The sequence below is a fragment of the Rana temporaria genome, chromosome 6 (genome assembly GCF_905171775.1).
Source record: "Rana temporaria chromosome 6, aRanTem1.1, whole genome shotgun sequence".
Taxonomy (NCBI): domain Eukaryota; kingdom Metazoa; phylum Chordata; class Amphibia; order Anura; family Ranidae; genus Rana; species Rana temporaria.
The window spans coordinates 151,253,336-151,275,839 of record NC_053494.1 but is presented as its reverse complement, the minus strand read 5'-3'; the positions used below and the strand labels follow the sequence as shown (position 1 = coordinate 151,275,839).

At 44.4% G+C, this 22,504-nt stretch overlaps 1 protein-coding gene across 1 annotated transcript in view; it reads left to right on the top strand.

Moving 5' to 3' along the window:
• The window catches only part of ATIC (5-aminoimidazole-4-carboxamide ribonucleotide formyltransferase/IMP cyclohydrolase), a 29,630-nt gene extending 7,623 nt beyond the window's left edge, over positions 1-22,007 (top strand). The window contains exons 2-16 of the mRNA XM_040357595.1: positions 4,242-4,368; positions 5,137-5,213; positions 7,654-7,720; positions 8,070-8,158; positions 9,397-9,548; positions 9,836-9,992; positions 11,615-11,740; positions 13,148-13,255; positions 13,334-13,419; positions 13,549-13,638; positions 13,963-14,091; positions 14,173-14,265; positions 14,595-14,777; positions 14,893-15,045; positions 21,831-22,007. Of these exons, the coding sequence (XP_040213529.1) occupies positions 4,242-4,368; positions 5,137-5,213; positions 7,654-7,720; positions 8,070-8,158; positions 9,397-9,548; positions 9,836-9,992; positions 11,615-11,740; positions 13,148-13,255; positions 13,334-13,419; positions 13,549-13,638; positions 13,963-14,091; positions 14,173-14,265; positions 14,595-14,777; positions 14,893-15,045; positions 21,831-21,950 (1,757 nt within the window). The 3' untranslated portion in view covers positions 21,951-22,007. The remainder of the gene's footprint in view (positions 1-4,241; positions 4,369-5,136; positions 5,214-7,653; positions 7,721-8,069; positions 8,159-9,396; positions 9,549-9,835; positions 9,993-11,614; positions 11,741-13,147; positions 13,256-13,333; positions 13,420-13,548; positions 13,639-13,962; positions 14,092-14,172; positions 14,266-14,594; positions 14,778-14,892; positions 15,046-21,830) is intronic.
• Positions 22,008-22,504: the final 497 nt, after the last annotated feature.

Below are 22,504 nucleotides of genomic sequence, written 5' to 3'. Positions count from 1 at the left end.
TTTTTCGAGGCCCCCAGAATAAAAATCGACCTTCAGACCGAAGAGCGGCCTTTAATAGGAAGTGGATCACAGGGAAGGATAAACCAAAAGGGGGAATCCTTTTCCCTGATCCTAAACCCGCTGGAAAAGACTCCAAGTGACTCGAGAGTCGGGGGAAGGCTCTCCCGATTTCTTCCAGCTTGGGAAAGCATAACGCAGAGTCCTCATATTTTGCAGATAGTGAAGGAAGGCTACAGATTGGAATTCCGCCATCTTCCCCCACCAATTTTCCTCCTCACTCATTTACCCCAAAATCCCCTCAAAGCGGCAAGCCTTCTAGGGAATGTGTCAGACCTAGCACAACAGGGGGTCATAGTCACAGTTCCGGTAGACCAACAGGGTCAGGGGGTGTACTCTCACATCTTCGTAGTACCAAAACCCTCGGGAAAATTCCGTCTAATCATCAACTTAAAACCCCTGAATACTTATCTCCTCTACAAGAGGTTCCGCATGGAAAACATTTACAGTCTCAAGGGACTTCTTTTAGAAGGGGTATTTATGATAACCATAGACCTGAAGGACGCCTACCTCCATGTCCCCATTTACCAGGACCATCAAAGATTCCTGAGATTCGCCATTGTTTCCCCTCAGGGGATCCAACACTGGCAATTCACCGCTCTCCCCTTTGGGCTTGCCTCCAGCCCAAGAGTTTTCACAAAGGTGCTAGCAGAGGTGGTCGCCTTTTTACATCTGAAAGGCATCTCCCTTGTCCCCTACCTCGACGATCTGCTGCTGTTCAATCCCAGTCGGGCACTTCTTCTCACGGACCTGACCACCGTCCTGACTACACTGGAATCCTTAGGATGGATTATAAACAGAGAAAAATCTTCTCTCCTCCCAGAACAGAGAAAGATCTATCTGGGATTCTTAATAGATTCCTTAGAGAAAAAGCTTCTCCTACCAGTAGACAAGGTCCAGAGACTCATCTCAGTGGTCAGGTCTGTCAGGGGAACAGCAGATATTTCACTCAGGGAGATCATGAGGTTGTTGGGACTTATGACCTCATGCATCCCAGCAGTTCCGTGGGCTCAGCTCCACTACAGGCCACTACAGGCCTTCCTCCTCTCCTCCTGGGACGGGAAGGAAACATCCCTAGACTCCAGGGTCTCCATTCCAGAGTCTTTAAAGAACACTCTAAAGTGGTGGCTCATTCCTCGGAACTTGGAAAGAGGCCTTCAGTGGAACCAGTCAAATCCCCTCAGGATAACTACGGATGCCAGTTCCTGGGGATGGGGAGCCCACGTGGCGGGCCTACAGGCCCAGGGTTCCTGGGATCGACACCAAAGGGAGTCGTCTTCCAACTTCCGAGAATTATTAGCGGTCGGAAGAGCCTTGGAAGCGTTCGAGGAGAGAATCCTGAACCAGGAAATACAAATTCTCTCCGACAACGCGACCACGGTGGCGTTCCTGAACCATCAGGGAGGCACCAGGTCCCGTTCGCTCCTAAGGTTGTCCCTAGAAATTCTAGGCTGGGCAGAACAGAGGGTCCACTCCCTGTCAGCAGTCCACATCAGGGGAGTCCTAAACCTAGAAGCGGACTTTCTAAGCCGCCAACACATTCTCCAGGGAGAGTGGGAACTAAGTCAGGAGGTCTTCGATTGGGTATGTCATCATTTCGGCATCCCAGAAATAGACCTCTTTGCTCACAGGAGGAACAAGAAGATAGAAAGGTTCTTCTCCCTCTCCCGGGATCACGGATCGGAAGGGGTGGACGCGTTGGCCCAGGCCTGGACATTTTACCTAGCCTATGCCTTCCCTCCTCTGAATCTGATCCCGAGGGTATTGCAAAAACTGAGTCGTTCACAAGGGAAGCTGATCCTGATCGCTCCCTGGTGGCCCAAAAGATCTTGGTTTCCAATGTTAGAACAGTGGTCGGTCCTTCCTCCCCTCCCTCTCCCAGTCCGGGTGGACCTTCTGCGGCAGGGGCCGATCGTTCATCCAGAGCCAGGCTTTTTCAGTCTGACGGCCTGGTACTTGAGAGGTGGAACCTGCAGCGGAAGGGTTGCTCAGAGAAGGTAATAGATACCCTCTTAGCGAGTCGTAAGGAAGTTACCAGGAAGATCTATGCCAAGACCTGGGGGGTGTTTTCACGCTGGTGCACAGCAAGACAAGCCCCACTACCCGAAATATCGGTTATCTTGGAGTTCCTTCAGGAAGGGGTAGATCTAGGTCTAGCTACGAGAACCCTAAGAGTACAGGTTGCCGCCTTGTCCTACTTTTTAGACAAGAGGCTGGCTCTGGATCCTCTTATTAAGAGGTTCCTGACGGCCAGGGATAGGTTATCACCTATACAGATATCCAGAGTTCCCCCTTGGGACCTCTCCCTGGTGTTAGATCAGCTATCCAAACCTCTGTTTGAACCGATAGACAGCATTCCGGTTAGGCTGTTAGTATTTAAATTCTCCTTTCTTTTGGCCATCACCACGGCCAAAAGAATAGGAGACATGCAAGCGCTCTCAATCAAAGAGCCTTATTTTCGTTTATTTGAAGACAGGGTAGTCCTAAGTCAGGATCCCCTGTACCTACCTAAGGTGGCAACGAAGTTCCATAGGTCACAAGAAATTATACTTCCTTCTTTTTGCGCAAACCCACAGAATGAAAGAGAACAAACCTTTCATTGTTTGGATGTAAGACGCTGTTTATTAATTTATTTAGAAAGGGTGAGCGAGTTCAGACGCTCATCACACTTGCTAATCAACTTTTCAGGACAGAAAAAGGGTTGCCAAGCATCTAGAGCCTCCATATCTAGATGGATAAGACAGGCAATTTCAGTAGCATACAGTAAGGCTGGCAAAACAGTACCTAAAGTCAAGGCACATTCCACGAGATCTATAGCAACCTCCTGGGCAGAGAGAGCAGGAGTTTCAGTGGAACAAATCTGTAGATCAGCAACGTGGTCAAGCCAGAATACCTTTCTAAAACACTACCGAGTGGAACTCCTGTCACCCCAAGACTTGACGTTTGGCAGAAGAGTCCTGCAGGCAGTGGTCCCGCCCTAAGGTAGGCCTGAGGGTTACTTGCTTATCTCTCAAGGTGCCGTCCTGGAAGACGACTCGAGAAAATACCAGTTACTCACCGGTAGCTGTTTTTCTATGAGTCTTACAGGACGGCAGGCCTATTTCCCACCCTGAGGAATTTATATGGTTTGTATTTTTATATACTGGTTCCCGTGCTCTTATGGTGGTTACTTTATCACGAACTGAGGTGCACGGGGAGGGGCGGGGTTTTTTAAACCTCTTTTTGATTGTGTTTCCTGTCAGGTGGAGCCAGTCTACTCTCAAGGTGCCGTCCTGTAAGACTCATAGAAAAACAGCTACCGGTGAGTAACTGGTATGTTTTTTTTTTTTTTTTTTTTTATTAACATTTTCAACTGTCTTATTTGATGGACAGCTTGGTCTGTTAACAAAGTGAAAGATAAATTTGGCAGCATCACCAGGTGAAAATATAGCAAAGAAAACAATGCGGCCACCACATCTATAAATTGGTAAGCTGTATTATAATTGTTTGTTTGGATTTCATACCACATTAACAATCGGGTACACATGGGGGGGGGGGGGGGGCTGGATTACTTTTCTTAATTTACTTTGCATATCCTGACCCACAATTTTTTTTTTTTTTTTTTTAATCTCCAATGCAATTGGAGCTTTTATTCTCCAATATAACCTGTTGATCGCAACCTTTCTTTCAGTGTATAAGGCTCCATTCACACTAATGCTTTTTTTATGCATTTTGCAGAAATGCAGGGAATTTTTTTAACATGGTTTCCTATGGAACATGTTCACATCAATGCTTTTTTGTGCCTCTGCGTTTTTGGAAATGGTCAGTGACTTTTTTTCATGCAAAAAGCAGCGTTTACCGGTTCATAGCTGGTTGTTAAAGGAAATGTAAAAAAAAAAAAAAAAATTACTGGCTTAAACAAACACAAATCGCGGTAAAAACGCACGTCAAAAAACGCAGCAAGCACTGCAAAAACGCTCAAAAGCAACATGCATAGGTGTGAATCAAGCCTTAGACTCTAAATGACCTGCTCCTACAAGGAATTCCTAAAGCGGCATAAATTGGGTGTTTATTTCACCAACTTTTTTTTTATTTTATCCTGTTTGCATGTTGCACGGTCTAAAAAAACAATCATCCCCCCCCCCTTTTTTTATTATTCTGGGGATTTATATGGGGGATATAAATGTTTTTGTTTTTTTTTCCAGCTCTTTTTAGTGTCTCTGATAAGACTGGCCTCGTGGAGTTTGCTCAGAAGTTGAGTTCTCTTGGACTGTCCTTGGTGGCTTCTGGTGGAACTGCAAAAGCTCTTCGTGATGCTGGGCTCACAGTGAGGTATAAACTACATTTTTATATTTATTAACCTTAAAACACAAAAAAAAAAAAATTCAAAACAGGCGGTCTGAGATTTGCTTGGTAAGTTGCAAGGACTGTTGGTTAGCCAATCTATTTTTCTAAAGGTGCGTGTTGCATGCATTTTTTTTTTTTTTTTTGTATGCTACCTACAAAATTCCCTAGATTTTACATTAAAGGAAATGTGGCTTTCAATGAAAACATAGATTCTGAAACAAATTCTCAGTAAACACCCCAAAGGAATTATTGGATCCAGTCAGTAGTACTACTCTTATCTTGCTTTTTAGGATAAACTCTTCGTAGCATACTAGCTCATTTTGAATTGCTTACCTTAGAACAAAGCCCCCGCAGTGGTCCTCGGGCACCTCCTGTCGCCACCATGATACCCAGAGTGACTTCTGGGTATCGCTGCTCCGGCGCTGTGATTGGCTAGAGCAGTGATGACGTCATTCCCGCTAATGGCATGATGCCATTAGTGGCACGCTCAGTGCGCCTGTGTGCCATTGTCTACGGCGTATGTGCCGTCTTTCTTGGAAATGTCTCCTAAACCGTGTAGGTTAAGAAGATATTTCTTGCACCTACAGGTAAGCCTTAATCTAGGCTTTCCTGTAGGTCAAAGTGGTCTGTAAGGGTTTACAACCACTTTAATAAGTAATTGATTACCAAGCGTTATATCTTTTGTAACCGTAATGATTGTTTTTTTTTTTTTTATATATTTATTTATTTATTTATTTTATTTTTTTTCTCCAGGGATGTCTCTGAGCTTACTGGGTTCCCGGAGATGTTGGGGGGACGTGTGAAGACTCTGCACCCAGCTGTGCATGCCGGTGAGCACAAGACATTGAGGCTAATTAACTGTAGCATAAAGAGTACAGAGACCCGTTCTACTCAGTTATTCCTTGGCACTTTCTATCTGTTGCTGACATTCTTTCAAGTAAGATTACTCCAAGGTTGCTTCCAGAACAAGTCCTATTAACACTGAAGCTGGTCTCTGTATTTTGATTAGGTTACTGCAATAGGCTATCCAAAAAAAAAATGGAATTACATTTTATCATATAGTCCATGCTGACTGATCTTATAAAAAGTACCCTACCGACTTAAATAAAACTGGGGTCCCTGAAGCCATGGTAAACATGCAAACAGAAAGTAAACCAAAGGTTTGAATGGAAGCCTCAAATGGGAACACACTGCAGTACAAAAAACTTTTAATTGATGCAAAAAAGACGCATGTAAACATTATAGCTGGCTATTGAGCCAAAATGAAAAGAACCTTCACTAAAAGTGTAAAAACATTATGGAAACGTTGTCACAATGTGAAAAAAAACAGCCTGGGCTCACTTGCGTGCACATTCGCTACTTACATACTCGGGGGTGGTGACTAGATGCTTGACAGTCTGGATATAGGCATCCGGTAATACTAAGTACTGGGGAGCGTGAAGTTCAAGGATCCCTTAAATAAACTGACGAAACAAACGCGGAGCCAGGAATGCCACTCTGGAGGAACTGCCACAGTGAACCAACAGTATGGACATTGCTGAGATGAACTGTAATTATTCATGTGGATGTAAGCATGGAGATTGTCAGTAAAAGAGCATATAGGTGGAGATGGATTATCTGAGTGAAGCTGCAGCAATGTATTGGTGTGAGTCTATATTGGTGATGACAAACCTTTGAGACCCAGATGTTTTGGAACTACATTTCCCATGATGCTAATACACTCTGCGGTGTAGTTGAGCATCATGGGAAATGTAGTTCCAAGACATCTGGGGTGCCAAGATTCGCCATCACTGGTCTATGTAATGAAAACACAGTGTGAAGATATAAAGCAGGACAAACCATCCCATGGATTGGTCTCGCCTGTCGTGCAGCCTGCGCCAATGGTCTGCCAATGACCATGAAATGTTGCTATCAAAAAGCTCACAAGGTCTCCCAATTGGTTTGTCTTGTGTTCCATGACACCATTTTGGAATGAACCTCATTTAGGTATATATTGCTTGGAGCTCTCTCACACTGGGACTGTGCAGTGGGGGTGTATGGTAAATGGCTGTAGTACCGTGAAACTGTGGGGTGGGGGCGGGGAGACTGCATGTGTGCGGCAAGAGAGCTGGGCTGTAGGACTCAAGGTGTCGATGCATTTTTACATTAATAAAAAAAAAAATGTAATTTTCATGAACTGGCGATGTAAATAAAATTCAGTCACCTAGATGGGTCTTTTGAGGGCTCTCTTAATATGCTATGACCAACTGTAGGAGGGTTTGGCCAAGTCTTTCATTGCCCAGAAGTCAGCTGCATAATGTCTGTCTTTTTTGTGTGTGGGTTTTTTTTTTTTGTGGCAGCCACAACACTTTGAAGGGGCAGGGATGAGTTGAATGAGGGTGTGGCTTCGTGTTTGTAAAGTCACATCTATTGGTAATTTTCTGTTTTTGGTCCAGTGTGTTTTGTTGAAATTATAATGCTAAAGATAATTTTTGCATAGTGCTGCTGTGCAGTCATGTGTCCTCCCTTGGTTTCCCTTCCCGATCTAAGACTGTGCAAAGGAGGTAGCCTTATTTTAAAGTGGTTGTAAACTCTTACAGATTGGCTTCATAACTTGCACGCATAACTATGGAAATGACAGTGAAAGAGGAGGAGATGCAGAGACTAGGAGAGCTGGATGATGGAGGCATGTAACTGACCACACTCTCATGGATCAGCAGCCATAATTGGGTGTGGTCAGTACAGGCAGAATCAACCAGGTGTTGTACAACATGGAAAGGGCCAACTGACCCTGCAAAAGCACTATGCTATATATCATGGCTTAAGCATGGTTGCTCAACCTGTGGCCCTCCAGCTGTTGCGGAACTACAAGTCCCATGAGGCATTGCAAGGCTGACTGTTGCAAGCATGACTCCCAAAGGCAGAGGATTGATGGGACTTGTAGTTTTGCAATAGCTGGAGGGCCACAGGTTGAGCACACATGGCTTAAAGGGTGGGGAACCGCCCCCCCCCCCCCCAACCTTTTTACTGAAAGGGAATCTGACACTTGAACACATCTGACAACTAAGTTGCATTAACATGAATAAAAAAGTAATTCATTCTCACAATTTAATTATGTGTCTGGAAGGGCCTGGTGTTGAAGTCCAGGTCAGAAGATACAGCATTTCACATGAGACCAAATACAATGAGTACAAAAATTGTAACTGTGGAATGGGGACCCCCCCCCTAGCAAATGAAGTGGGGGGGGGAAAAATATATATATATTTTTTTTATTTTTATTTTTTTTCTTAGGTATCCTAGCAAGAGGGACCCCTGAAGACCAAGCTGATCTTACCAGATTAGGTTTCAGCTATGTCAGGTACAATATAGGCTTTTAAGCTGGAGATGGAAATATGTTGGATAAATGTTTAGATATATAAAGAAAGGTGTGCAAGAGAACTAACATTCTAAGTTCACTGCTTGAAGCTAGCCATACTACCAACTGAAAACAATCTTGGTTGATGAATTTTATATTTTCAGTGGGGCCATACTGCTGGATGTAAAAATTGAAACTCCTAAGTGAATTACCATTTGGTATACTTCATATTAAAGATAAATCTGCCCCCTTCAAAACTGTTTTTTTTGCATAGTTAACGTTTAATATTAAATGTTAATAGTGTGTGTGTGTGATTTTTATTGATTCACTTTTTTTTGATGACTTTTTTCAGGGTGGTTGTGTGTAATCTGTACCCATTTGTGAAGACTGTGTCTGCCCCTGGTGTCTCAGTGGAGGAAGCTGTGGAACAGATTGATATTGGTAATCATTGGTTCCCTCCCTAGGCTGAAAGTGTAAAGTTTGGGCCCTGCAATCTTCTTTTTCCCATGCATTTTAGTGTTGAACCTTGCAAGTATCAAGGACAACTATAATCTCCATGTTCTCTTGTGGGAACCGTAATCTTAAAAAAAAAAAAAAAGTTCTTGGAAATGAAGGTTAATTTTGCACATGTTCTAGTTTAAAGCCCAAATGTAGCCTAACTATTTATTTATTTTTTGGCCGTATCGGGTTTTATTGCTGTTTCTAGCCCTTTTGGGAGGAGTCCCCTTGCTTTCATTCATGTAAGCGCACTTGGTGCACCACCTCTAGCTCAGACCATTTGGTGCCTGTTAACCACAATCGCCTGTAAACACAGAAGTCTGGTTTCTGTGTTTACAAGTGACAGTTGTGTAACCCCTTGAACTCTGCACTCTGTATGCAATTCTAATATGTAATGCCCCTTTAAGACCCTTCTACTGTTTGTGAAATCTGAACAGGTTGTGGTTGAGTTCCTGCACCTATTTTCTGAGAAAAAAAGCTCTGCTTCTACTCAATCCTTCTGAATCACATTTTTCCTCTGTAATGGTCTAATACCATTCCAGACTAAAATGGCTGATAACCCGATAAAGTCGTTTTCACACCTCCTACATAGGCATTCAAGCAAATTGTCTTTTGTAACAGGAGGGTTAAAGCAGGGCTAAGGTCTACACTAAAATGTATTTACCCTATCACTCCCACTGCCCTATTGCTCAATAAACATGACAACTGTCCAACAGCTACTCTTTTAGCTAATCAGATTCAAAAAAGCTGTTTGATCTTTGTCTGTTCCAGCATCCATGTAAACTCAGCCAAGCCAAATGTTTGTTTGCTCAAACCGTGCAGGGAATGGATTGCAGTCAGTTTGTGGCTGCACAGCAAAGCACCCCATGACCACCTTTTCTACTAAACAAAATATTCTTTTGTTGAATGCATCTATGATTTTCCAATCGGTAATCTGATTAGATGTGGGAGACTGCTGTATAAATTGGTATAAGTGATTGTGGGGTTGATTTACTAAAGCTGAAGAGTGTGAAATCTAGTGCATTTGTGCATAGAAACCAATCTGCTTCCAGTGTGGCTTTTTGTTTTTTGTGTTTTTGTTTTAATGCTAGAAGCTGATTGGCTACCATGCGCAGCTGCACCAGATTTTGCACTTCTCAGTTTTAGTAGATCAACCCTTGTGTGTTTTATGTCTCTCTCAGGTGGTGTAACTCTGCTGAGGGCAGCTGCCAAAAACCATGCACGAGTTACTGTCCTGTGTGACCCCAGTGACTACAGCAGTATTGCAGAGGAAATGGAGAAATCTGACCAGAAGGACACCACTCTGGAGAGGCGCTGTCAGCTGGCCCTTAAGGTGAGGTGAAAGAAGATCCAATTGGAATCTCCTCTTTTAGTGGACCATACACTATTTTCTCTATGTATGCAATTGTTTGTCTGTACAATCTCTAGAAGCTTTACCAAAACTATAAAATCGGATTGTATGGCCAACTTCAAATGCATTTGCCATGACAACCAAGTGTGGTCATCATCCCTTGCCCTTAAATGCAAATCTGGGTTTGTTTTTTGTGTGCAATTGTTCTTGCTGTTTGGCATACACGATTATTATAATGCATTGTATTTTATACATGCTGGTCTCCACAGGCATTCACTCATACAGCACAATACGATGATGCCATATCCGATTACTTTCGTAAGCAGTATAGTAAAGGGGTGTCTCATCTTCCACTCCGATATGGAATTAATCCTCACCAGGTTCCAGCTCAGATCTTCACTCGTGGAGCACAGCTGCCCCTCACTGGTAAGTGAATGCTATTGAATTACACACAAGGCAAGAGCCTTTAGGTTTGTACCTTCAGAATTATGTAGCTTGTGTAACCACTTCCTGACCAGCCGCCGCAGTTGTACTGCGGCAGGTTGGCTCCCATGGGTGGGCTCCCCTGGCTGAGCCAAGCTATGTATCGGCTTGCTTTCAGATCACTAGGGGCGCGCAAGCCCAGTGGTCACCCATGATCGCTCCACGCAGAGACCTGTCTGTTTACATTGACATATCTCCGTGCTGTCGGTGGAGAGGAGACTGTTCATACCAAGTATTGGTCTCCTAACCCAGGCTGTTCCATTCACTCTCCCCGCAGTTAAAATTGCTCCCCCCCCACAGTTAAAATCACTTCCTAGGACACAGTTAACCCCAGTAATACAGTAATCGGTGCATTTTTATGGCACTGATGGCTTTAGAAATGTCAACGGTCCCAAAAAAGTATCTGATCTGTTCCCAACACTGTTGCAGTCCTGATAAAAAAAAATCGCAGATCACCGCTATTACGAGTAAAAAAAATAATTGCAATAAGGGTGTAGTGATTGGTTAGCGGCTATATTTATGCCATAAATATAGCCCCTAATTTGTAGACTTAACTAGAACTTTTGTGCAAACCAATCGATATACCCTTATTTTTTTAGCGCAAAAAATAAAAATCGCAGAGGTGATTGCCACCAAAAGAAAGCTCTATTTGTGGGGGGGGGGGGAGGAGAGACATCAACTTTTATTTTTGTACAAAGTCGCGCGCACAATTGTCAGTTAAAACGGTGCCGAATCGCAAAAAATGGCCTGTTCATTAAAGCGGTCCTCCACCCTAAAGTGAAGTCCCGCTGATCGGAACCCTCCCCCCCTCCGGTGTCACATTTGACACCTTTCAGGGGGGAGGGGGGTGCAGACACCTGTCTAAAGACAGGTATTTGCACCCACTTCCGGCCACACGCTACGGGCGAAAGACGGGCATTCCGTCACATCCCGTCTGTCGCCCGTTGTGTGCTGGGAACACTCGGCTCCCAGCACACAGCGTGTGAGCCAATCGGCGGGCGCAGCGCGACTCGCGCATGCGCCGTAGGGAACCGGGCAGTGAAGCCGCAGCGCTTCACTTCCTGGTTCCCTCACCGTGGATGGAGGGGGGAGCAGCAGGGTGACGAGCGATCGGCTCATCCTCTGCTGCGATCACCGCTGGACTCCGGGACAGGTAAGTGTCCTTATATTAAAAGTCAGCAGCTGCAGTATTTGTAGCTGCTAGCTTTTAATATATTGTTTTAGTGGCACATCCGCTTTAAAGGGGGGGGGCTAATCTGGGGTTGAAGCTAGTGGTTATTTAAACACTGCCAAAAGAGGGCTGTTTAAACATTAGATACAATTTCTTTAGGTACATTATTGCATGACCAAGTCATTTGTCAAATTACCATAGCCATGAAAAAACGTTCTAAAAAGGAATGGGGTATTTGGTATTACAAATTGGCTGTTTTGGATCAAATGTATTTAATTCTTTTTTTTGCACACAGTGTCCTGATTTCAAGGACTGTTGTAATACACTGGCCTCAGCCAAAAGTGGTGCTGTGCGTTGATGGTTTTGTCACTTGCCTTTTTTTTTTCTTCTGCAGTGCTGAATGGATCTCCTGGATTCATTAACCTGTGTGATGCTCTGAACGCCTGGCAGCTGGTAAAGGAGCTGAAGAATGCACTGGGTCTGCCTGCAGCCACCTCCTTCAAACACGTGAGCCCAGCAGGTAATGGAGCTTAAAATGATGTGCTACAAAACCTTATCAGAGTCTAGACTTTTGTTTAAAAATATATTGAACTATTCAATAGAACAAAATGTATGCAGTCAGTGGCTGCACTAATGACCGTAAGTTGCCGCTTGTGGATCTAGCCATCTCTTAGCTGCTAAATGCACAGCTTTGCTATGTTGAATGTAAAGTAAGTTATAAAAATGCTTAATGGGGTAGGTGTGTCTAATTTGATTATTTTTTAAAAATTATTTAATTAGTCGCTTCTTCTGTGTTACAATTTGTTGCTGGAGATTTTGTAAATGTTGGGATCCCATTGTTCCACCAAAACAAACCTCCAAGAAAAACAAGAACAGGATATCCAAGTCTTTACATTAAATGTACATCTTCATGCAAACATTAGGGCGACTGCACAGTTTCAAGCATATCATTGCTCTTAAGCTGCAGTTATTAAAATGGCTTTTTTTTTGTATAATAAACATGTTCTACTCGCCTACTCTGTGCAATGTTATTGCACAGAGTGGTCCTGAACCTCCTCTTTTGGGGTCCCCCAGCTGGCACTGTCTGCTTCTCCTCTTGCCCCCATTTTAACCCACTCATGTGGGCTTGCTTCTGAGCTGGGCTGTGTTTGTCTATAGACACACACAATGTGTTCTGGCCACATCCCCTGCTTCCTCTCCACAGGTTTTAATTGACAGCAGCAGGTGTCGGTGGCTCCTGCTGCGGTCTCTGTACCTGTAAAAGAGGGAGAAAGGTCGGAGCACTGCTGCAGACAGGCACAGGGCTGGATCAAGAGGAGCCAGATAAGTATTTAAAGGGGGGGGGGGGAGCTGATCTGGGAATTGTTTTACCTTAATCCAGAAAACGCATGAAGGTAAAAAAGCCTCATGCCATTTAAAACCAATTTAATCACGACCCATGAAACTGAGCACTTTAAAATGCGTCAAGGCGGGGTTATTCCCAATGATGAATCGCAACAGTAACGGCACTGTTCTTCAGACTTTGCTGTGTGAACCCGTTTAAGTAGATACCTATGTTCTTAAGGATGATTATACTCTATGCTGTGTTCACCAGCGATGTAGCTGATTCAAGCTCTAATTGCAGCACTTGTGGTGCCTAGTCCTGTGCTTGGGGGATCACTGACCATATTTTGCTCTGTGGTGGAATATCTTGAAAGGATACTTCCATTATCTGCTCGTTGCAGAAAAGCACAGTCTGGTTAGCTAGGTCCACTTGTATGCCTTTTCAGGGTTTGACAGAATTTTGTCTCCTAATAGAGAGTATAAATCCCTCAAAGTTTCTGGCTATAGGTTACAGCCCTGCAGCACTAATAAATGGTTCAGTCAAGCTGGTTTACACTTGCCCATGTCTTTTTGGATTCTGATTCTTTTTGCTTTCCACAACCAGGAGCTGCTGTAGGTGTTCCACTGACCGAGGAAGAGGCACAAGTGTGTATGGTACAGGATCTGTTTTCATCACTAACCCCTTTAGCTACTGCATATGCTAGAGCAAGAGGTAACTTGTATTCAATTTGAACAAATTACTTTACAAATCTCGTTTTTGACTGATCATTTGAGGTTTTCTGTTTCCTAGGTTCTGACAGGATGTCCTCTTTTGGGGACTTTATTGCCATTTCGGATATCTGTGATGTCCCGACTGCAAAAATAATATCCCGTGAGGTAAGGGCATTACAGGTCTATTGCGAATAACCATGATGCACGCAATGAAATATGTTTGTTCTATCAAAAGTTTATATAATTTGTAACAGATATGCAGTGAAAGCGGCTAATGACACTGTTTTGTGGTAGGTGTCTGATGGTATTGTGGCGCCTGGATATGAGGAAGAGGCATTGAAAATTCTGTCTAAAAAGAAGAATGGCAGTTACTGTGTGTTGCAGGTGATATCGTGAACTTCTTTTCATAAAAGTTGGCATGTCTTTCCTTTTTTTTTTTTTTTTTTATTAGATATTCAAATCTTTTATTGCACGCACACATACTTTTTGCCAAGTATTCTCACCCCAAGGTTTAGTGAAATTGAGTACTGCCAGTCAAGTTTAAAATGTTTCCCTTTGAAGAACTTCTTTCTCAGCCCTTTTTCCATTTCAAATTCCGCTTGGTGAACAGTATAACAAAGTTTCTATTTCATGTTATGGTACAACTTTTCTTTTCTAATATGGTAAAATTGTCATCACTTGGGTTCTAATGACCATATCTACTTTCAGATGGACCCAGCTTATGAGTCAGAAAGCACTGAAATTCGGAGTATATTTGGTCTGCAGTTAGAGCAGAAAAAAAATGATGCAGTTGTAGATGCCTCCCTATTCAGCAATATTGTGACCACAAAGAAAGAGGTATGACTTAAGACTGTTTAATTGTAGATGTTAGTGACACGGCTCACACTATAAATGTTAATGTATTGGCTTTGCTTTTAGCTTCCTGAGTCGGCGACAAGAGACCTAATTGTTGCAACAATCGCGCTGAAATACACTCAGTCAAACTCTGTGTGCTATTCCAAGGATGGGCAGGTAAGGGAACTGTTAGCTGGTAGAAGGAATGGCGTTTTATTTATTCTTTGTCAGATTTGGGCATTTTCCTTTAAGGCCATGTACATTATACCTAATCCTGGCATTTTGGAGTTGACGAAGATGAGGGAGTCCTAATGCTAGCCATTTTGGTAACAATGTTTGCTATAACTAGCATTTTGATGCAAGAATCATATCTTTTTAGAAATACCGGTAACTGATGCTAAGTTGATAGTTTTTATTTAAAAGGATTACTTTTATTTTTTTTTTATTTTTTATCTAATTGAAGCTACCAAAATCAATGTAAATGCTAAAATGTCCTTCTCTGTCAGGTGGTGGGTATGGGTGCCGGGCAGCAGTCTCGCATACATTGTACCCGGCTGGCTGGAGACAAAGCTGATAACTGGTGGCTGAGGCACCACCCACATGTTCTTGGCATGAAGTTTAAGGCTGGTGTGAAGCGAGCAGAGATTTCCAATGCCGTTGATCAGTATGTGAGTGGCACCTTGGAAAAGGCAAGTATACAAACCTGAAGTGTCTGTACAACACGTACTGGATTATTTAAACGACTATCTGTAAATTTATTTTTTAAAGGTATATTGATATTTTCATGTGTTTCACTGTTTCCAGGAGGAGCTGGAACAGTGGAAAGCCCTGTTTGAACACCCCCCTGAACTGCTGACTCCTGAAGATAAGAAACAATGGATCTCTACCTTTACTGGAGTCAGCTTGAGCTCTGATGCTTTTTTCCCCTTTAGAGACAATGTAGAGAGAGCCAGTAAGGTAACCATAATATTGGGACGGGTTTAGTCTTTCTACCATCTTGTATCTGCCTTTCTACATTGTAGCACATTAATTTATTGACGGCAGTGATCATAGAATATTGACAAAAAATGTAAAGCCTTTTATACCGCTGAGTCTGAAAGTGTACCTCTTTGTACAAATGCTGTATTGGAAAGGTGAGTCTGGTTGCTAAAAATCAGTAGTGGCCAACTCTCTAAATATAGAGGGCCTCGAGTGCAGCCCCTGACATATTTAGGCCATGCAATAGATGTTTTGTAAAATTATCTTATGAATGTATTAATGAGCACAACCTTTTTATTTTGGATGAGGTGAGGTTTGCTGCAGGAGGACTTTTTTTTTCGCTGCTGTGTGCTACTTAGTTGAAGGGGGGGGAGTGCCATTTTCCATTTGTGTGTTTTGGTTTTTTTATTTTTTTTCTCTTGTTAGAGGTAGCCAACATAAAATGTTGGTGGGGGAGATAAAAGTGGGTAACAATAGCCACTTTACCCTTTCGTCTTCCAGGACAGCCCTGTAGATGTAGCTCCTCCCTCCGGGACAGGAAACACAATCACCCCCAATCATAAAAGGCGGTCCTCCAGGTCCTCTCCTCAGTTTTTTGTGTTTCCTGCCGGACGGGAGGAGATACAATCAGGGAACGTATTTTTTTTGTTTTTTGATGTGAGAGAACCTACCTCAGCCTTCAGCACTCCTCTGGCCCTAGGGGTAGAGAGCGTAGCTGGAGTCTCCTCCGCCGTGAGCTCGGCGAGAGTCGGACCCCGTTGACGGCGGGATCCGTCCCCTGTAGTGATCCGGGTGGCGTGGCTGCGAGGGTGAGAGACGCCATCGATTCGGCGCGCCACTTCCGGTATTCGATGAGGGGGCGGGTTCCATGCGTTCCAAAGAGAGGAAGGAGTATTCTCGGCGGAAGCGCGTCATCAGGGGGCGCCCGGAAGTATCGTTCCTACTTCAAAAAAGGGCGCGGAGGAGACTCGAAGGACCCGGCGCTGGTGTTTGTTCAGGGAGACTGAAATCGATTACACAGGACCATGGAGGCAGCAGCGGCTATTTCCGATCCTGGTCCAGCAGGCACCGGTACCTCTCAGGTAAGGCCTGGTGACGGCACATGGCTTACTCTGATAGGTAGGGGATTGTTACCCCAGATACCCCCCCCCCTAGGTGGTGAACCTGTTTGGTGGAGGTTTTTCTTTTGCACCTTCTAGGAAACCTTGTCACAGTGGTGAATGAAGGTTTAGCTGGTTGTAATGTGGTCAAACTGTGTTGTTTATTTTAACAGGTCAAGGCCCATGATAAGAACCAGCCTCCTAGGAAGAAATGTGCAGTGTGTGGGACAAAGCTAAGTTCTAATTGGGATAAGCCTTTATGTCCTGACTGTGTTAATAGCTTGGTTAAAGAAAGTTCGTTAACCACTTGTAACCAAATGTTATCATCTTTTAAAGATGAGATGGCATCCACATTTCAGTCGTTTAAGGGACTGATTGACAGGATGCAGGCTCCAGCCCCGTCCCTAACTAGGGCCTCTAGTACTCCTTCCTTACAAATTCAGGAGGAAGAGGAGGAAATTAGAGACAGAACTCCCAGATCAGTTGTTTCCTCTCAGGCAGGTTCAGCATCTGAATCAGAGGGAGAGGAGGATTCCTCCAGGGCGGCCAGATACAAATTATCATTAGATGATGTGGGGGATCTCCTGAATGCCATCTATGACACTTTGGATATCCAGGAGGAACAGGTCAGCTCTCACGGCATGACCTCATGTATCAGGGGAATGCGACCAGAACCAAGGTTTTTCCGGTTCATAAGTCTTTGATTGATATGATTCTGCGAGAGTGGGAACAACCTGAAAGAAGACCATTTTTTTCAGGCAGCCTCAAACGTAGGTTTCCATTCGAATCAGATGTGTCTCATCCTTGGAACAAGGTTCCTAGACTGGATGCCCCTTTAGCCAAGGTCTCCAGGAGGACAGATTTGGCATTTGATGACCTAGGTTCCCTTAGGGACCCAATGGACAAAAGGGGGGACCTACTATTGAAAAGAGCTTGGGACGCCTCTGCGATCAGTTTAAAACCAGCTCTATCGGCTACTTGTGTAGCAAGAAACTTAGAGTGTTGGCTCACCCAGTTACAGGCACACATCTTGGCCGGTACCTCTAGACAAGAGCTTTTAAAATCTTTTCCACTCTTGTTCAAGGCAGTGGGTTTTCTAGCTGACGCCTCAGAGGAGTCAGTAAAGTTGGCTGCCAGGTCAGCAGCCTTGGTCAATGCAGCCAGAAGATCAGTATGGCTAAAAACTTGGACGGGAGATGCCGCCTCAAAATTAAAATTGTGTGGTCTTCCGTTTTCAGGAGATCACCTTTTTGGACCCGGCCTCCAAGAGGCTTTGGAACGTACTCAGGACAGGAAGAAGGCCTTTCCTGAGAAAAAGAAAAAAGCCGAAGGAAAGAGTTTTTTTCGTGGCTTCAGGGGTTCAAACTTTTGGCAAAACCAGAAGAAGGAAGGCCAACCCAAGAAGCATTGGGCAGGCCACAAGGGGCGTGGTAGAGGAGGAATCCTGTTTAATCCTCCTCAACCCCCCCCAAAACCACAATGACTCCTGTGTCCCCGTGGGAGGAAGGTTGGGGCAGTTCCTCCCACAATGGACCAAGGCAACTTCAAGCCCGTTCATTCTAAATCTAATAGAGAACGGATACAAACTGGAGTTTGCGTCACTGCCTCACTGGAACTTCAGGGTGACTCATCCACCCAGGGAAAAGGCAAAGGCAGAAGCTCTCATGCTGTCGCTAGGAGAATTAGTGGATCAGAGAGTTCTAATTCCGGTACCCCTGGAGGAGCAGGGACAGGGAGTATATTCCCATGTCTTCATAGTAAAGAAACCATCAGGGAAGTTCAGGATGATCCTGAACCTTCGGCCCCTGAACAGATTTGTAAAGTACAAAAGGTTCAGGATGGAGTCGATCTTTACAGTTGCAAGATGTCTGTTCCCGGGGTGTTACATGGCGACCCTGGATCTCAGGGATGCTTATCTGCACATCCCTATACATCCAGATTACCAGAAATTTCTCAGGGTAGCAGTGAGGGCAACTTTAGGGATTCAACACTTCCAGTTCCAAGCTCTGCCCTTTGGTCTATCCTCGTCTCCGAGAATTTTTACCAAGGTTCTGGCAGAAGCTCTTGCCCCTCTCAGAGATCAAGCTATCACGGTAATCCCATATCTGGACGATCTACTGTTTGTAGCCAGATCGGCTCAACAGTTAGGAAAGGATTTACTGGTTGCACAGGAATATCTCTCCTCACTCGGGTGGATAATCAACCGGGACAAATCCCAGTTGGTGCCATCCCAGGAAGTGGTTTACCTGGGGTACAAGATATCTTCGGTAAAGAGAAAAATTTATCTCCCCGAGGAAAAGGTTACCAAAGTAAGTCAGGCCGTTGCCCAACTACAGTCCAATCAGTGGATTTCAATCAGAGAGGTAATGAGAGTCCTGGGGTTCATGACATCCTGTTTCCCTGCAGTTCCTTGGGCAAGACATCATCAACGCCCATTACAGGAACTTATGCTCCGTCTCTGGAGTGGCCAAAGTCAAGATTTAGAGTCGCTGATTCCAATCTCAGCCAAAGTAAAAAGGAAGTTGTGGTGGTGGCGAAGACATCACAACCTGAGCAAGGGTCTAGACTGGTCCTTCCCGGTGGAAGTAATAGTGACTACGGACGCAAGTGCCTGGGGCTGGGGAGCCCACCTAGGGGAAGCAGTAGCCCAGGGAGCATGGTCTCCAGCGGAGGCAAGTCGTTCTTCCAACCAAAGAGAGCTGTTGGCAATTCTAAGAACCATAGAGTCATTTCAGGGAAGGTTGGTAGGACATCACCTGCAAGTTCGTTCGGACAACGCAGCGGCTGTTGCGTACCTGAACAAGCAGGGAGGGACAAGAAGTCCGGCTTTGCAAGAAATATCCAACAAAATCCTCTCCTGGGCGGAGACCAACTTGTTTTCACTGACAGCAGTCCACCTAAAGGGTACTCAAAACTCTCTGGCAGATTACTTAAGTCGCCAGCCAGTGAAACAGGACGAATGGTCCCTGAACGAAGAAGTATTTGCTCAGATAACACAAAGGTGGGGTCTTCCGGAAATAGATCTTTTTGCCTCAGAAAAGAACAGGAAAGTAACCCAGTTCTTCTCAATAGATCCCAGAGATCAGGCCTTAAGGATAGACGCATTTTCCAATCCCTGGAGGTTCAACATTTGCTACGCCTTCCCCCCAGTAAGGATGATAGCAGCAGTGCTCCAGAAATTTCGGTTGGAGGCGACAGACTTGATTTTGATCGCGCCCTGGTGGCCAAAGAGGCCTTGGTTCGCAATCCTGAAGGAACTATGCATTTTTCCTCCATTTCCCCTTCCAATCCGGAAGGATCTGATCTCGCAGGGTCCAATCCTACACCCGCAGATAGACAGATTGAGTCTAACTGCGTGGTATCTGAGGAAGAGTTATTGAGAGCAGAGGGTTTCTCAGAGAAAGTAATAAACACCCTATTACAGTGCAGAAAGCCAGTTACAAGAGCAATCTATGCCAAATTCTGGAAGAGATTTTGTTCCTGGATGAGAGAACAAGAATTGGATCATCCAGGTATTCCAGCTATTCTAGATTTTTTGCAGGCCGGGGTAGATCTGGGTCTCTCCCCCAGCACTCTAAGGGTACAGGTAGCAGCCCTGAGTGTCTTCTTGCAGTGTTCCCTCCAGCAGAATTCATATGTTAGGAGTTTTTTCAAGGCCTTATCAAGATCTAGGCCAGTGAGGGTCTCGACCTGTCCTTCTTGGGATCTTTCATTGGTGCTCAGAGCACTCTCAGGCAAACCTTTTGAACCTCTGGAGGAATCCATCCTGAAATGGGTCACACTTAAAACGGTCCTCTTGGTGGCAGTGACCTCAGCCAGACGGGTGAGTGAGCTACAGGCTCTTTCAATCTTGGAGCCTTTTTTGTTGATTTTTGATGATAGGATTATTTTGAAAACAGACCCCAGTTTTCTTCCTAAAGTTGTGTCCAAATTCCATAGGACACAGGACATTGTCCTTCCTTCCTTTTGTTCCACCTCAGACTCAGAGGGAGCACCCCAAAACTTACTAGATGTTAGGAGGTGCCTTTTAGTTTACTTAGAAGCTTCCAAAGAGTTTAGGAAGAGTGATTCCCTTTTTGTTAATTTTTCAGGTAGTAAGAAGGGTCATAAGGCATCAAAATCCTCTATTGCCAGATGGATCAGAATGGCAATAGAGAAGGCTTATGAGTTAGAGGGCCTACAAGCACCATTTGTTAAAGCACACTCGACTAGAGCAGTTTCGAGTTCATGGGCCGAGAGGGGCGGAGCCTCACCAGAAGAGATTTGCAAGGCGGCAACGTGGTCAAGTTATACTACCTTCGCCAAGCACTATCGCCTGGACTTGATGTCTGAGAAGGATCAGGCATTTGGTAGGAGGGTCCTCCAAGCAGTAACCCCACCCTGATAAGTAAGTTTCTTGTCTATCATCTACAGGGCTGTCCTGGAAGACGAAAGGGTAAAACCGAAGTTAGGCTTACCGGTAACTCTGTTTTCAAGAGTCTTCCAGGACAGCCTGGCTTCCCACCCGGTGTATATTATTCTAAACTGGAAATGGAAGTTTGTACTAACGATGTGTTGGTAAGATTATGTTTTTCAGAGTCCGTCAGGAATTCTTGGATGAACTGAGGAGAGGACCTGGAGGACCGCCTTTTATGATTGGGGGGTGATTGTGTTTCCTGTCCCGGAGGGAGGAGCTACATCTACAGGGCTGTCCTGGAAGACTCTTGAAAACAGAGTTACCGGTAAGCCTAACTTCGGTTTTTGCGGTTGTAAAGGCTCTACATTTCGTTGCATCTCCTCCTTTTTTTTTTTTTTTTTTTCTTTCTAATCCCACGTTTTTGGGCCGTCCCCAGAAAAATGGCAAGGAAACCTAATAAGGGTAGTAGTTCTGGTGACCTAGGGGGGGCCTCCAATTTGTAGGGTGTGTTTTTTTTTTTTTTTAATTATTAAGCACTGTTCCTCCTCGCACTCCATTGGCAGAGCCGCTGAGTGTGTGAAACTGGCATTTGTAGCTGAATGCGCAGAGAGGAAATGTCGGGTGGGCGAGGCCCAGCAGCTATCAAACGCAAGCCAATGGGATGTGTTCTGCATGGGCTTGCTAGGTGTTTGTGACCCCACCCCTTTCTTAAGCAGCCCAATCATTGGCTGGTGTTTGACAGCTGCTGGGTCCTGCCCACCCCCGACATCACTGCTGAATTCTGTCTCTCCCCAAATGTCACTTTTACACAGTTACACTATATTGGCTCAGTGTGCCAACGCCAACCAGTGCCAATACAATGGCGTAAAATCGGCATTGTATAGCGGCCTTCCCGATATTTTTTTATTTATTTTTTTGTAATGTCTGCATCAGCCAGAGAAAAACCCATATCGGTCAATCTCTAGTTCATAGCATGTGGAGGACATCCTCTGTTGCAGTGACAGTGGTTACAGTAACAGGAAGTTGGGAGCTCTGTGCAGTAGGGACATAGACCGAAATAAAAACCTGTAGCTTGGGAAGGGTCTATTCCAATGACAGTGATGAGACGAAGTCAGGAGCACTCTGCAATAGGGACTTGGATGGCAATCTTAATTTTTGGAGTGGGGAAGCTTTTTAACATTATTTTTTATAATATATGTGTGTTTACCCCTAGAAAGCTGCTCCATGCAATGGTGTATTGATCTTTTTCGTTTTCTTTTTTTCCTCAGAGTGGGGTTCAGTACATTGCTGCTCCATCAGGCTCTGCGGCTGACAAAGTTGTAACTGAGGCATGCAATGAGCTGGGCATCGTGTTGGCACACACAAACCTGCGACTTTTCCACCACTAACCTTCCAAAAAAAACGTCTTTATACTGTAACAATAAAATGTTTGTGGGGCACTTTAACTGGTTGAGTGTTTTATTTTTTTCCTACAATTTATTTTTTTGTAACTTCTAGTTACACAGCAGTATGAAGAGCCCAACAATATTACATATTTAAAATGTTAAAGTGGAGGGGATTTTGGGACGTGAAGTGGGGCTGGGATCAAGGCTGCAGACCTACTTTATTTAAAGGGACTAAGATCCAGAGCTCCTACGGTGCACTCCCAGCCGGTGCCATTGTTGGGCTCCGAGTGGGGAAAGACAATTGTAATCTCCTTGACCAAATGGGTTAATCTAGTGAAAGATATTATGACATTTTCGGACTGTCACCAGCCAGTGTCCCTGCCACACCGGTTTATATGATCCTGTCCTGCACTGTTGACAGTATGTAATAAAAAATAAAATTTAATTTCGTATTTTTCCAAAAAATTATGATAAACGCTATGCCTTTAACTAAATACCTTGGACTGTCTACATTCCAAAAAAAGGTAATTTGGGGGATATTTATACTGTTCTGAAGT